Source organism: Monodon monoceros, unplaced genomic scaffold (genome assembly GCF_005190385.1).
Source record: "Monodon monoceros isolate NGI ecotype Baffin Bay Population unplaced genomic scaffold, NGI_Narwhal_1 Super_Scaffold_1, whole genome shotgun sequence".
In the NCBI taxonomy this organism is placed as follows: domain Eukaryota; kingdom Metazoa; phylum Chordata; class Mammalia; order Artiodactyla; family Monodontidae; genus Monodon; species Monodon monoceros.
In genome coordinates this window covers 68192464-68205368 of record NW_021703765.1, presented here as the reverse complement: position 1 = coordinate 68205368, position 12905 = coordinate 68192464, and the positions used below count along the sequence as shown (strand labels likewise).

Sequence of the window (12905 nt, the reverse complement as noted above, 5' to 3'; positions counted from 1 at the left end):
AATGTTAGCCAAAAACAAACAGCAAAAGAAAACCCTCTTGGTTAACAATTTACCCCTTTGCCCTCATTATTTTATTCATTCAGCAATCATTAAATACAGGTTCCCCTCCACTATCCGAAAGCAGAGTGCTCCTCTGAAACCTTTCCTAGGCTGCAATGGCATAAATTGAAGAAGCAATTACCTGAGGACACATCTTGTTCACAGATGCACAGAAGAAATGGAGATAAAGCACAGATGCTCTCAGACACTGTTCAAAGCTCTGGCCCCCTTGAAGCTGAGATACTGAGTGTGGTTCCCACGGAAGGCACTTGGTGGCGCCACTCGCTGCTTGGGGCTCACCTCGCCACTGTCATGGCTCGTTATAAAATGAACACAACGTGATTTTTGCTTTTCACCCTTTTTTTGTAAAAGCAGAAATTCTCTGGATTTCTTTCCGTTAAAAAAACAGGTACTAATGTAGGTCTTTCATTAAAGCAAAGTAGCTTAAGGAAAACTTTCGAAAAGCCAGGAAATTCTGGTAGCTATCACAGGCAAAATTATACTTTGTTAAGCACACGCACAAAATGCGTGGATTTTTTTTTTTTTTTGGTCATAAATAAAGGGACTATCGTGATCATCTTTATTTCTATTTAGGCTAAGAGGTGGGCCCTGGAGGAGGCCAACCCCTTCTCTGCTGTGTGACCCTGGGTGAGTGACTCCACATCTCTGAACTGTTTCCCCCTCTATAAAGTGGAGATCATAATTCCTCCCCTAAAGAGGGCTGCATGAGGATTGAACACACTGCTCATGAAGCTGGCCCAGTGCCGTGCACATAGTAGGTCTTCAATAAATGGTCACTGTTATTTGTCAATGTATAATGAAATGTGTAACGAAAATGAATCTTTGTATAACGAATCTTCTGTATAACGAAAATGAATCTTTGTTGGGTCTGTTACCACATCTCGTGGAAATGTTTGGGTGGATTTACACGCAACTTGGAGGGTATGTTCAGGGTGATCTGACTTAAAATTTAGGCCACATGGCACATGGGAAAATTGAGAGATTCTAGGACCCATCACTTTAAGACCTGGAGCCATTCCAAGGATGTCATGCACCTCAATAGGAAGATGGTGGAGCTGAGAAGCCAAAGGAAGGAAGTTGAAGACACTGAGATCTTTACACCCCGATGCCCCCTGCCTGGTGCTGCCGGGCTTACCACAAAGCTGATGCGGTCCGTCTGCCCCCAGGAAGTCATCAGAGGCCACGGCTGAGGACACAGAGGCATGGGGGCCTCCCTGGGCCTGCTATTGGGGTGAAGTGACCCGCACAGAATCAGGTGGACAGGGCGCTGCCTCGGCAAGCCAGGATGTGCTGGGCTGTCAGAAAACGCCCATAAATAGGACGGTCCCTGCAGAAGCAGACTGAGTCTGCAGACAGCATCGGCCCCTCTGTTCTTCTCAAGGCGACTGCAACAGGTTCATTCTGGGTATGCGGGGAGAGAGAGGCAGGCCCGGACCTTGGTGGTCTCCGGGGGGGGCGTGCACAGCTGGCCCCCTGCACCAACCGGGGATCCACGTGAGGGCTGGAGCCAAGAGGGAGGACGCAGGACAGCGAGCAAGCCAGCTGGTGTCTGAGGGGGTGCGCAGGGTCGAGCCCTTGGCTGTGAGCTTAGGGCAGGGGGCCTACGAAGACTGAGCACCGCTGAGGAAGGCGAATGGGCAAACTGGGGGCCTGCCACATCTGCTGAGAATCCTCTGTGAGCTGGACCTCCATGAGCTGGACCAGGCCCTGTTTCCTGCTGAGGCTGGACACAGGCAGACAGACAGCCCGCAGGCTACGCATCCCTGGGCCTGTGTCCTGAGTATATGGGCCACGCGGCCCAGCTACTTCCAGGAATGTGGGGTGTAGCTGAGGCCACTGTGGATGTCTGAACTGGGCATGTGTGTGTGCAAGAAAGAGAGAGGGGCTGTGTTTGTGCAACAGGTGGGAAGTGACCGTGTACAATGACCACGGGAGCTTGTGTGTGTGTGTGTGTGCACCTGTGCGTGTGCTGATAAGCAGGAAAACAGTCCTATGTGTCTGTGTGTGCAGCATCAAGAGAATCCTTCCACGTGACTAATGCAGGCCCAGTGGTGTGTGGCACAGTCCCTAGGGATGAAGGGGAGCTGTCTGTCTGTTTGTTTGTGCCTGTGTCTCTTTAAGTGGCTGGAACAAAGTAAATGCTCCATAAATGCATATGAAATGCATAAGTGAATGCAGAGAAACTGGACTGGAGCCGGTGTCCCAGGACCTGGTCCGGCATCATGCTTTCTCTAGATGTCTGTCTGTCCATCTCCCACCAGTCTGTGGTCTCTTCCTCTCCATCACCCAGCACAGGGCCAGGCACCAACTGGGTTCTCACGGAATCTTTGGCAAGTGAAGGAGTCAGTGAACAAAAGACTATACTGCTTGGGGTGCAGAGGCGGGAGAGATTCCTGTAGAGGAAACCCCAGCAACGCCCACCCTCTGAGCAGGGTCTGGAGGTGCTGTGTCCGCACAGAACTCCGGGTGTGGGGGAAGGGCACGCGCTTTGGAGCCCAGTCCCAGCCCCACCTCACTGGGCCTCGGGATTGCCCTCTGTAAAATGGGGATCCTGACTCCCCTGACTGTCCCGGTCCCTGTGGTCCATAGTAGATACTAAGGGGATGTTTGCTGAATGACTGAATGACCACATGTAGGTTGTGAGCAATGACCACATCTCAGAGGCAGCCAAGTTCTGTAGCTCAGCCTCGACTCCAATCACGTCAACACCTGGTTTTGCCCGGGTGCACCTGGTGACTCTTTTGCCTTTGACTGAAGCCACAGGTGTTCCTGGGGCAATGGCGGAGCAGCACAGCGCGCCGGAACAGGCTGCCGCCGGCAAGAGCCACGGAGGCCTCGGGGGCGGCTACAAGGTACCGGGCAGGGAGGGGGTCCCGGGGGCTCTGGGCCCAGGGCCGCTCTTGGTCCTCGGGGTCAGCCTCCTGGCCAGGCAGCCTCTCTCCAGAAAGGAGCCGCAACCCTTCTGGCCAGCTTGGACCACGAGGACATGTCCCCGCCCTGCGATAAATTCACTTCATGGCTCTGCCCCATCGTTCCTCTTCTGTGTCCTTGTCTGCAAAATGGAACTGGTCACGCGCACCCTGCCAGTCTCAATGCGGGTTTCGGGAGACGCGGCACTGACTCTCCTGCCCGACCTTGGTCCAGTCCCCGGCCCTCTCTGGGCCTCAACAGCCCCACCTTTAAAGTGGGGATGGTACCCACATTCCTCAGTGTGAGAGCTCAACGCGTGTGCCAGTACCATGGCCAGCTAACGGAGGAATCTGAGAGCTGGGATTTGTTGGCTCTGTCATTTTTTTTTTTTTTTTTTTTTAGTTTTTGGCCGTGCTGCGTGGCATGTGGGATCTTAGTTCCTTGACCAGGGATCGAACCCGCGCCCCCTGCATTGGAAGCGCGGAGTCTTAACCACTGGACCGCCAGGGAAGTCCCGGCTCTGTCCTTTCTAAGCTATCCCGGGGGCTTTAATTTGAGATGGGGTCCGGGAATGAATTGACTAAGGAGATAACTGGGGGCTTTAACCAGAAGGGTGCGCACCGGGAGGGGAAGAGCAGCAAAGAGGCCTGCCTGGCTCTGGGCCTGATTCGTGGGTGAATCAGCCTTGCCCTGTGGACCCCCAGCTTCCCCCTGGGGAGAGCTGCCCAGAGGCAGCCGCCCACCAGAGAAGAGGGTATCACTGCCGGCCCTTCCTGGCTCCTTTTGGCATTTGGCTTTCCCCTGACCACTCCAGTGCTCGGGAGAAAAGAGCCAGCTGGCTTATTGAGTCCATGCCTCCACTTAACTTGCTGTGCAGCCCAGGACGTTTTCTGAGCCTCCCTTGACCCTTGTATAAAATGACCAGAGCCAATGCTCCCCAGGGACCTGCTACGAAGATAGTTTGTGCTTCTAGGCGGGTGAAAGAGGCAAAACCTTCCTCTGCCTTTGCAACCACTTCCTCTGGGGTATAGGGACAGGTGAAGTTCAACTGTTGCAAACTGGAGTTTTATTTGTCCAGCACAAGGCTTTTTAAATGGAGAAATTTCACATTAAGGAAATTACAGATTTCTGGCTTCTCTTGAAAAGCTTAGAAGGGGGCCCACAGTCCCTCCTATCCACAGCGGCTCCATTGCCCTACAGTAACCCTCTGGTTATTTTGGTCATTTTGCTTTACTTGATTTTGCACTGCCTCCGGCCAGATACCAGAATTGCAATCCCTGGATTAATGGGGGTTCCTGGAGGTGTTCCCATCCATGGCCACCAGGGGGCAGGGCAGACCTGTGGCGGTGCTGGCTTCAGGCCTGTACCAGGCAGAGCTGAGAGAGCGGAAGGCAGTACCTCCCTCCAAGGCCCTAAAGAGGACCTGGCAGGACACAGGCTGGGGCTGGGAACCCTGCCCCGGTGGGATGCTCAGGAGGCTGCCCTTCCAGGTGATCGTGTACGAAATGGAGAACTTCCAGGGCAAGCGGTGTGAGCTCTCGGCCGAGTGCCCCAACCTGACAGAAAGCCTGCTGGAGAAGGTGGGCTCCATCCAAGTGGAGTCGGGGCCGTGAGTACCTGCACCCCCAGCCCCTCCTCACAGCCCTGAGCCCTCTGCAAGTCGGGAGGTCCAGGATCGAGCTCTAGATCTCTATGGGGCCTTAGGCAACTCCCTTCCCATCTCTGGCCTCAGTTTTCCCACCTGTAAGATAAGAGCATTGAACTGTGATTTTCTTGGAATCCTTCTAACTCTCCATCTCTGAGGTCAGTAGCAGGGCACTGTGGAGAGAGAACAGAGGAAGACACCCAGCACCTAACTCAGTGCCTACTAGTGGGATTTAATAGTTTTAATAATGATGATAATATCTAAATTCTAATGTGCTTTTTATATCACTGAATCCCTCTTGACAGATGAAGAAACTGAGGCCAAAGTGGTCACGTGTCCTGTGCATGTCCACATGGCAAGCAGGAGTCCCAGCTGGACCCTGAATTTTTCAGGTGGAAAGTCCAGACTCTGGTACTACCCACTTGGGTGATCCTGGGCAAGGTGCTTCACCCTCTTGGCCTCTATTTTCTCATCTGTCAAATAGGATAATAAGGGTACATACTTCAGAGAGAGTTTTTGTGAAAGTGAATGGAAGGATGCACATAAATAATTACAATATAGGGCTTCCCTGGTGGCACAGTGGTTGAGAGTCCGCCTGCCGATGCAGGGGACGCGGGTTCGTGCCCCGGTCCGGGAGGATCCCACATGCCGCGGAGCGGCTGGGCCCGTAAGCCATGGCCGCTGAGCCTGTGCGTCCGGAGCCTATGCTCCGCAACGGGAGAGGCCACAGCAGTGAGAGGCCCACGTACCGAAAAAAAAAATTGCAATATAATAGTCATAATAGCACTAACAATATAATAGTAAGAAGAAGAAAAATAAGAGGAGGAGGGGGAGGGGCAGGAGAAGGAGGAGATGTCTATGGAATACTTAACTGTGTGCCAGGCATTGCATTTAAAATGTTTCTGAGAGACTTCCCTGTTGGCGCAGTGGTTAAGAATCCGCCTGCCAATGCAGGGGACACGGGCTCGAGCCCTGGTCTGGGAAGATCCCACATGCCGCGGAGCAACTAAGCCCATGCACCACAACTACCAAGCCTGCTCTCTAGAGCCCGCGAGCCACAACTATGGAGCCCGCGCTCCTAGAACCCGTGCTCTGCAACAAGAGAAGCCACCGCAATGAGAAGCCCACATACTGCAGTGAAGAGTAGCCCCCACTCGCTGCAACTAGAGAAAAGCCCGCATGCAGCAATGAAGACCCAATGCAGCCAAAAAATTAAATTAAATAAATAAAAATAAAATAAAGAATAAAATAAAATGTTTCTGAGCAGCCTACACAGAGGCTGCACATAAAATAGATTCTCAAGACTCTTCCCCAGGATGGTTTTCTGACTCAGAGTCTCAACTCCCAGTATGTTCCAGCAGCTCCCTCAATACCAGGACCAAGGCTCAGTAGTAGCGTCGGAGGGAAAGTGCAGGGTCAAAAGTCAGCAGCTCTTGGGCACCCCCCTCACTAGTCTTGGGTCCTCCCGCAGGGCAGCAGAGGCGACCCAGGCCTCTTTCCTCCTGCAGGTGGCTGGCATTTGAGCGCAGGGCCTTCCGCGGGGAGCAGTATGTCCTGGAGAAGGGGGATTACCCTCGCTGGGACGCGTGGTCCAACAGCCACCGCGGTGACAGCCTCCTGTCCCTCCGGCCTCTGCAAATTGTGAGTATAGCGCCTAGAAGCAGGACGTGCCTGGAGCTCGTGAGGCAAGCTCCTTTCACAAGCTCAGCCGAGGGCTTGGCTGGCATTCTACATGAATAATTCTGTTCTCCTGCCACCCTCTCTGTGCCTCGGTGTCCCTATCTGATAAATGACGGAGTTTTTAACCAGACCTGAAAGGCCCCTCTTGGTTTCACGGCTCTCTGGCTCTAAAATTCCTAAGGAGACCAGCTCTGGGGGTGGGCGTTATTTGACTTAATTCTTTCCTAGAACCTCCCTGCCCCCTGTTCTGGGCATGGAAGCAGCCGGTTCACCCCGTGGTCTTTGCCCCCAGGATGGTCCGGATCACAAGCTGCATCTCTTTGAGAACCCGGCTTTCGGCGGCCGCAAGATGGAGATAGTGGACGATGACGTGCCCAGCCTCTGGGCTCACGGCTTCCAGGACCGTGTGGCGAGCGTCCGGGCCATCAACGGGACGTAAGGGACCTGATCCCACTCTTGCCCCTGCCCTGTCCTCCAGTTGGCGTGCCTCTGGCTCCACACAGAATCTTTGTTCACAATTTCCTACACAACTGACGTTTCCTGCTCCTTCAGGTCTGGAGGCTCTTCACTCAAGTCAGTGCATCTACACCAACCGTGCTCAAAGCCCCATTCAAGATCCCCCATGATGCGAATGTCCAATTGCTTGCATTCCGGTACCATTGGATATCCAGGAAGCCTTGACTTATAGACAGTTTTATCTTTTTTTTTAACCAAGTGAAGTCTGTCCCCCTTACCTCTCTCCATCAAAATCTTCACTCCTTTTCTGAACATCCCTAGGCCCTTGAACTCAGATATTTTTTTCCTTTTCGCAATCTTTGTCCTTCTTACCAGGGAACCCAGCCTGTAGGTAGGTGTGGCTTGAGTAGTACATAGGAGAGCAGGCTCATCACCTCCCTCCTTCTAGGCTTGATATCTCTGTTAATACAATCTTAGGATCACCATCCCTTTGTCCAGGTGACTGTATCTCACTTGCAGGCTTGTGATCTGGGGTTGGGCCTTGAAAGGTGCCACCTCTACCTGATAATAATGTATTCAACAACTTTTTACTAAGTTATCACCTATGGTCAGGGTATGGGGGCAACAGGAACTATACAATTCCTCCCTCAAGAATTTCACAGTCTTATAGGGAGACAGACAAGGAAATAGTATTCGCAATTCGTTGTGATCAGAATTGTGATGGGGGATGTACAGGGGCTCTGAGGATCCTGATGAGGCACTTGGTTTAGCCTGGGGGTGTCAGGAAGGGCTTTCTGGAGGAGGAGATATCTGAATTGATATGTAAAGGATACTAATGAAAGAGGAGATGAAATAAGGTTGAGGCAAGGACAAGCATTCCAGGCAGAAGGAACAGCATGTGTAAAGGCTCAGAGACATGCAGGTTCAGGGAGAATAGAATAAGACAGGCTGGAGTGTGGGGTATAAAGAAGGAATGAGAGATGAGGCTAGAGGTGCTACGTGAAGAATCTTGTGGGCAGGATTAGGAGTTTGAGTTCATCCCGAGGGCACTGGGGAGCCAGGGAGGGATTTAGGCAGGTGGAGAGCATGATCAAACGCTGGTTTTAAAAGACTCGGTCTGGCCGGAGGCAAGAGATTGGACCCTGACCATCCTCACCCCGACCTTGGTCTCCCTGCAGGTGGGTTGGCTACGAGTTCCCTGGCTACCGCGGCCGCCAGTACGTGTTTGAGCGGGGTGAGTACCGCCACTGGAACGAGTGGGACGCCAACCAGCCACAGCTGCAGTCTGTGCGCCGTATCCGCGACCAGAAGTGGCACAAGCGGGGCTGCTTCCTCAGCAGCTGAAGGGCGCCCAGGCCCCAGTGGCCCAGGCCCGCCCTGGGGGGCAGCAAGGACAAGAAGAGGCGGCTCCAGGGCCGGGGTGAGGGCCTGTCTGGCCACCCTTCCCCAGAATCTGCTCAATAAAGCCTGGGGCCGGTCCCCCACCTGCCATGTTCCTCCGTGTCACTTTTTGAGGGGGCTGGGCCCCAGGTAGAGCCCAGGGGAGGGGCAGGATGAAGGAGGCTGGGGCTTGAGGGTTCTGAGAGCCCCAAGGGAGGGCTGTGAGCTGTGCTTCCATTTGAGGGGCTGGTCCTTATCAGGCAGAACCACACGTGCATCCTGCCCCGATTTTGTGTCTGTCTGCCTGTGTCTCCATCTGTCAGTCCGTCCATCCATCCATCCATCCTTCTCGTCTTCCTTCCATATTTCTATGTTTTCTTCTGTCCATTGATTTATCCATCCCTCCTTCTACCCACCCATCTTTCTACCCATTCTTTCAATTCTTCCTTCTATCCTCCCATCCACTCATCCCTCCATCCATCCATCTTACATCCCTTCCTCCCTCTGTCCATCCCTCCATCCCTCCCTCCCTCCATCCGTCCATCCATCCACTCACCCGTCCATCCATCTACCCATCCATCCCTCCCATCCATCCATCCTTGCATCAGTCCTTTCGCCCATTAATCCATCCATCCTTCCTTTCTCCCATCCACCTGTCCATCATTCCCCCTCCATCTCTCTGTCTCTATTCTCACTAACTTATTCCACAAGTACCAGGCCCTGTTCAAGGCCTGAGGTCACAGCAGTGAACAAAGCAGAGTCCCGCCCACACAGAGCTCACCTTCTAGGAGAGACAGAACATAAATGAACAGGTAAAGTTTGAATATAATGTCAGGAGGTGGGAAGGGCTAAGGACAAGGAAGCGGGATACAAGGATGCAGAGTGATGGGGTCGCGGTCAGAGAACTCTGAGGAGGTGACATTTGACCTCAGACCTGAATGACCCATGAGAACATTCCAGGCGGAGGAAGAACAGACTTGAAGTTCATAGGCTGGAGTGCGGCTGAGTGATGGAGACACAGCAAGGAGGGTTAAGTAAGAGATGGGGAGGGGGTCAGAGAGGGCGTGCGGTCGGCATTTAGGACTCCACAGGCTCTGGGAAAGTCTGACTCTTCTCCCGGGGGCGGGAGCCACGGAGAGTTTGAACGAGGCGAGACATGGTCTGTCTTTGGGTTTAATAGGAGCGCTCTGGCTGTAGCGCAGAGCAGAGACGGTGGGACCAAGGGGGAAGCCGGGAGACCGGTTGGGGGGCTCCTGCAGAGATCCGGGCAAGCCATGATGATATGGTGCCCCGACCTGCTCTCTTCCATGCATTGGTGACTGTCACCCTGCCCAGAGATCTGCAGCCTCGGCTCAAGGGCTAAGCCCCCATCCCACCCGCCAGCCCTGAGCCTCAGTGGCTTCCTCCAGCCCAAGGGGGGACACCGTGGCTGCGCACGTGAGTCTCCTCTGCCGCCCGCTCCCCGCCCCCCTCCCCGCCATGGGAATAGGAGGGACTGTCCCGTCTGACAGTCAGGCCACAGCTGGCCTCCGGGGATCACCCCTTCCATCTCCAGGAGCCAATGCCGACCTTGCTCCCCTGTTGCCCCTGCAGCCTGTTCCAGCCTCCCGCAGCCTCCCCATGGCTAAAGGCCGCTGGTATGGGGGAGGCCTGGGGGGGCCCCAGGAAGACATTAAATAAAATGGGGCAATTTTCAGTTACTTCAGCCTGTGTGCTTAAAAAAATATGCACAGCTGAGAAATCACCTCGAATTATTCTTACATTGGTGTGTAGGGCAGAGCTGGGGTGGGTGAGGGCACCCAGCAAGGAGGCAGGTGGAAGGCAGGGGCTGACTCCCTGGATGTGGGGACAGCAGCACCCACCCCTCCTCACCCCTTCCTCCCACCAGCACCCACTCCTTCCTCCCTCTCACAGAGAGAGGCCTTGTTATGCTTTATCCATCAGTGCTCACTGAACACCAGACCCAGTGCTAGGGCTTTTTATTCATTATCATCTCATTGAATCCTAACGAAGACCTTGGAAGGCACAGTTATTGATCCTATTTAACAGATGAAGAAACCGAGGCTCAGAGAGGCCGTATCACCTTCCCAGGGCCACACAGACAGGAAATGGTAGAGCCGAGGTTTGAACCCTGTATTTTGATGCTAGAACATCTGTTTCTGAGCCCTACACACTCTGATGTATCCATCAGGGGCAGAGAAACATCACAGAAAAGGAAACAACGGTTGCCACAGCAACAATTTTAATGAGAATAATAGTAGCCACTGCTCTCCAGCCCCTACTGTCACCGAGTCCACTACTGCTTTGTAGAATCAGCTCTCATCTGTGATGGGTGATCATGACCTCCATTTGCAGAGAGGGATACTGAGGCCCAGGGTGTTGAAGTAAATTGACCCAAGTGCCACCACATTTAAGTGGTGGGACCAGAACTCAAGTTCGTGTCCATCTCCAAAGCTCGGGTCGCCCTGCCCACCAGCTGTTGATGCTGTAGCTGAAGCCTTCTCTGCTGCTGCAGCTTCTGTCCGTGAAGGTGGCTGCTGTTTATTGAGCACCTGCTTTGTTCTAGGTTTTGGGCAAGAGGTGTCCATGCCTGGTCTCAGTTTACACCAGGAAGGCCCCTGGCAGGCTCCAGGGTTATGGGTCAGTGGAGGCAAGGAGGCCAACGCAGTACTGGGGACAGTTCCCCCTCCCCTCCCTCCCTTGGGCCAGACTTGGTCCCAGGTACTGCAGCTGGGTTAACTCTAGAGGTGGAGTTCAGCTGGACCCCATATTCAGGACAGACCCTGTCCAAAGCCTGAAACCTATAATGACCATCTGTGTCAAGGAGAGCTTGCTCTCTGCAAGTATTCCCATGCATTATCCCGTTCAACCCCACTAAAGGCCTCGGAAGCACAGAGAGGGGCAGCCAACTCCGAAGGTCACACAGCCAGGGAGCAGCAGACCTGGGATTTGACCCCAGGCCTGCATAACCCCAAAAGGCTGCTCTTAACTCCAACCTAGACTTAAATTTCCACCTAACACAGGGGCAGAGCCTGAGAGGGACAGTGAAGCAAAGGCATCCCTCAGTGACAAAAGGTCAAGGTTCAGGGCCAGGAAGTCACTTTACTTAATTGAGAGGCTTTGTAGACTAATGGTTAGAGGCAGTACACCTGAGATGGGCTTTTTTTTTTAACATCTTTATTGGAGCATAATTGCTTTACAATGGTGTGTTAGTTTCTGCTTTATAACAAAGTGAATCAGCTGTACATACACATATATCCCCATAACTCTTCCCTCTTGCGTCTCCCTCTGAGATGGCCTTTTGATCCACATCACCCAGGTTTCTTTCCAGGCTCCACCACTTACTGTGTGCCTTTGGGCAAGTCACTTAACCTCTCTGTGCCTCCGTCACCTCGTCTGTAACATGAAGTTAATAACACTATCTAGGTTGTTTTGAGTTTTAGCGTAAGATTAATTGGCAGAAAGGGATGAGAACAACAGATAAACAAAGTGTGAGCTCTAGAAATATTCATCCTCCTCCTCATCATCATTAGAAATGATGACCCCGGGGCTCCCCTGGTGGCGCAGTGGTTGGGAGTCCGCCTGCCGATGCAGGGGACACGGGTTCGTGCCCCGGTCCGGGAAGATCCCACGTGCCGCGGAGCAGCTGGGCCCGTGAGCCATGGCCGCTGAGCCTGCGCGTCCGGAGCCTGTGCTCCGCAACGGGAGAGGCCACAGCAGTGAGAGGCCCGTGTACCGCAAAAAAAAAAAAAAAGAAGAAAGAAATGATGACCCTAGATATGGGCTCCGTGGTTGTATGAAGCAGAGAGACTTTCCAGTTACTCAGTAATGGGTGGGTCATCCTAAGGCTGCCAGCGCAAGCAAGAAAATAAGGAACCTAGGCTCCGTGGCTGGGCTTGGGGAGTCCAAGCTGTGACAAGGCTTCACGGGGAGAGTGGGACCCGGGGGGTGAGCAGGGCTCATGGAGACAGGACTGCAGCTCAAGGACTCCTAGGAGCCGGGCGGCAGACTCTGTGGGCATCCTCCTAGGGGTCCACCATTAGGGAGCCTCAGCAAATGCATCCCCCCCCCACCTGCTTCTCCTGGGGTCCTCCTGCCACTCCCTGCTGCCAGCGGCCCCCTCTCCCCAGCCTTCACCCCGGATGTCTTTTATCTGCTCCTGGATGGTAGCAGATACTATGTATTTTCCCATATACCTTAGAACCTGAAATGGTGGTGTGTGGGGGCCACTTCCAGCTGCCGGCATCCGCATGCTTGTGCGCCGGGGGGCAGCTGGCATTCTGGGGAATTAATGCCTACTAGGAGCAGCCCTCATCCGATAGCTAACAGGAATTAGTGTATAAATACCCCAGCTCCCTACCCTCGGGTGGGAACTTGACCAAGCATTCCTCCCCATTTTGGAAAGAATCATGGCACCCGCGGCGATGTTGCCTGCAGTGTTTGCATCACCAATAAATCACCTCTGGGCCAATCCGCATGTCTGGCTGTATTATGTTTAAGAAGATTCTTCATGGGCATATGAAAATGTCATGCACACATTCAGTTCAATATTAACTTCTTTTTTTTGCGGTACGCGGGCCTCTCACTGTTGTGGCCCCTCCCGCTGCGGAGCACAGGCTCCGGACCCGCAGGCTCAGCGGCCATGGCTCACGGGCACAGCCGCTCCGCGGCATGTGGGATCTTCCCAGACGGGGGCACGAACCCGTGTCCCCTGCATCGGCAGGCGGACTCTCAACCACTGCGCCACCAGGGAAGCCCCAATATTAACTTCTTA

The 12905-nt window shown here is 53.7% G+C and overlaps 1 protein-coding gene across 2 annotated transcripts; it reads left to right on the top strand.

Annotated features, from left to right (window-relative positions):
* Window positions 1-1408: 1408 nt before the first annotated feature.
* Window positions 1409-8242, top strand: CRYBB3 (crystallin beta B3). Of its 2 annotated transcripts, none has more exons than XM_029230484.1 (6): window positions 1409-1454; window positions 2818-2912; window positions 4461-4579; window positions 6124-6256; window positions 6588-6730; window positions 7930-8242. In XM_029230484.1, the coding sequence occupies exons 2-6, from the start codon at window positions 2838-2840 to the stop codon at window positions 8093-8095; spliced, it is 636 nt and encodes a 211-aa protein (XP_029086317.1). In that variant the 5' UTR covers window positions 1409-1454; window positions 2818-2837; the 3' UTR covers window positions 8096-8242. The 2 variants fall into 2 exon arrangements, with proteins under 2 accessions (XP_029086317.1, XP_029086328.1); XM_029230495.1 differs by having other exon boundaries at window positions 2824-2912; window positions 7930-8240.
* Window positions 8243-12905: the final 4663 nt, after the last annotated feature.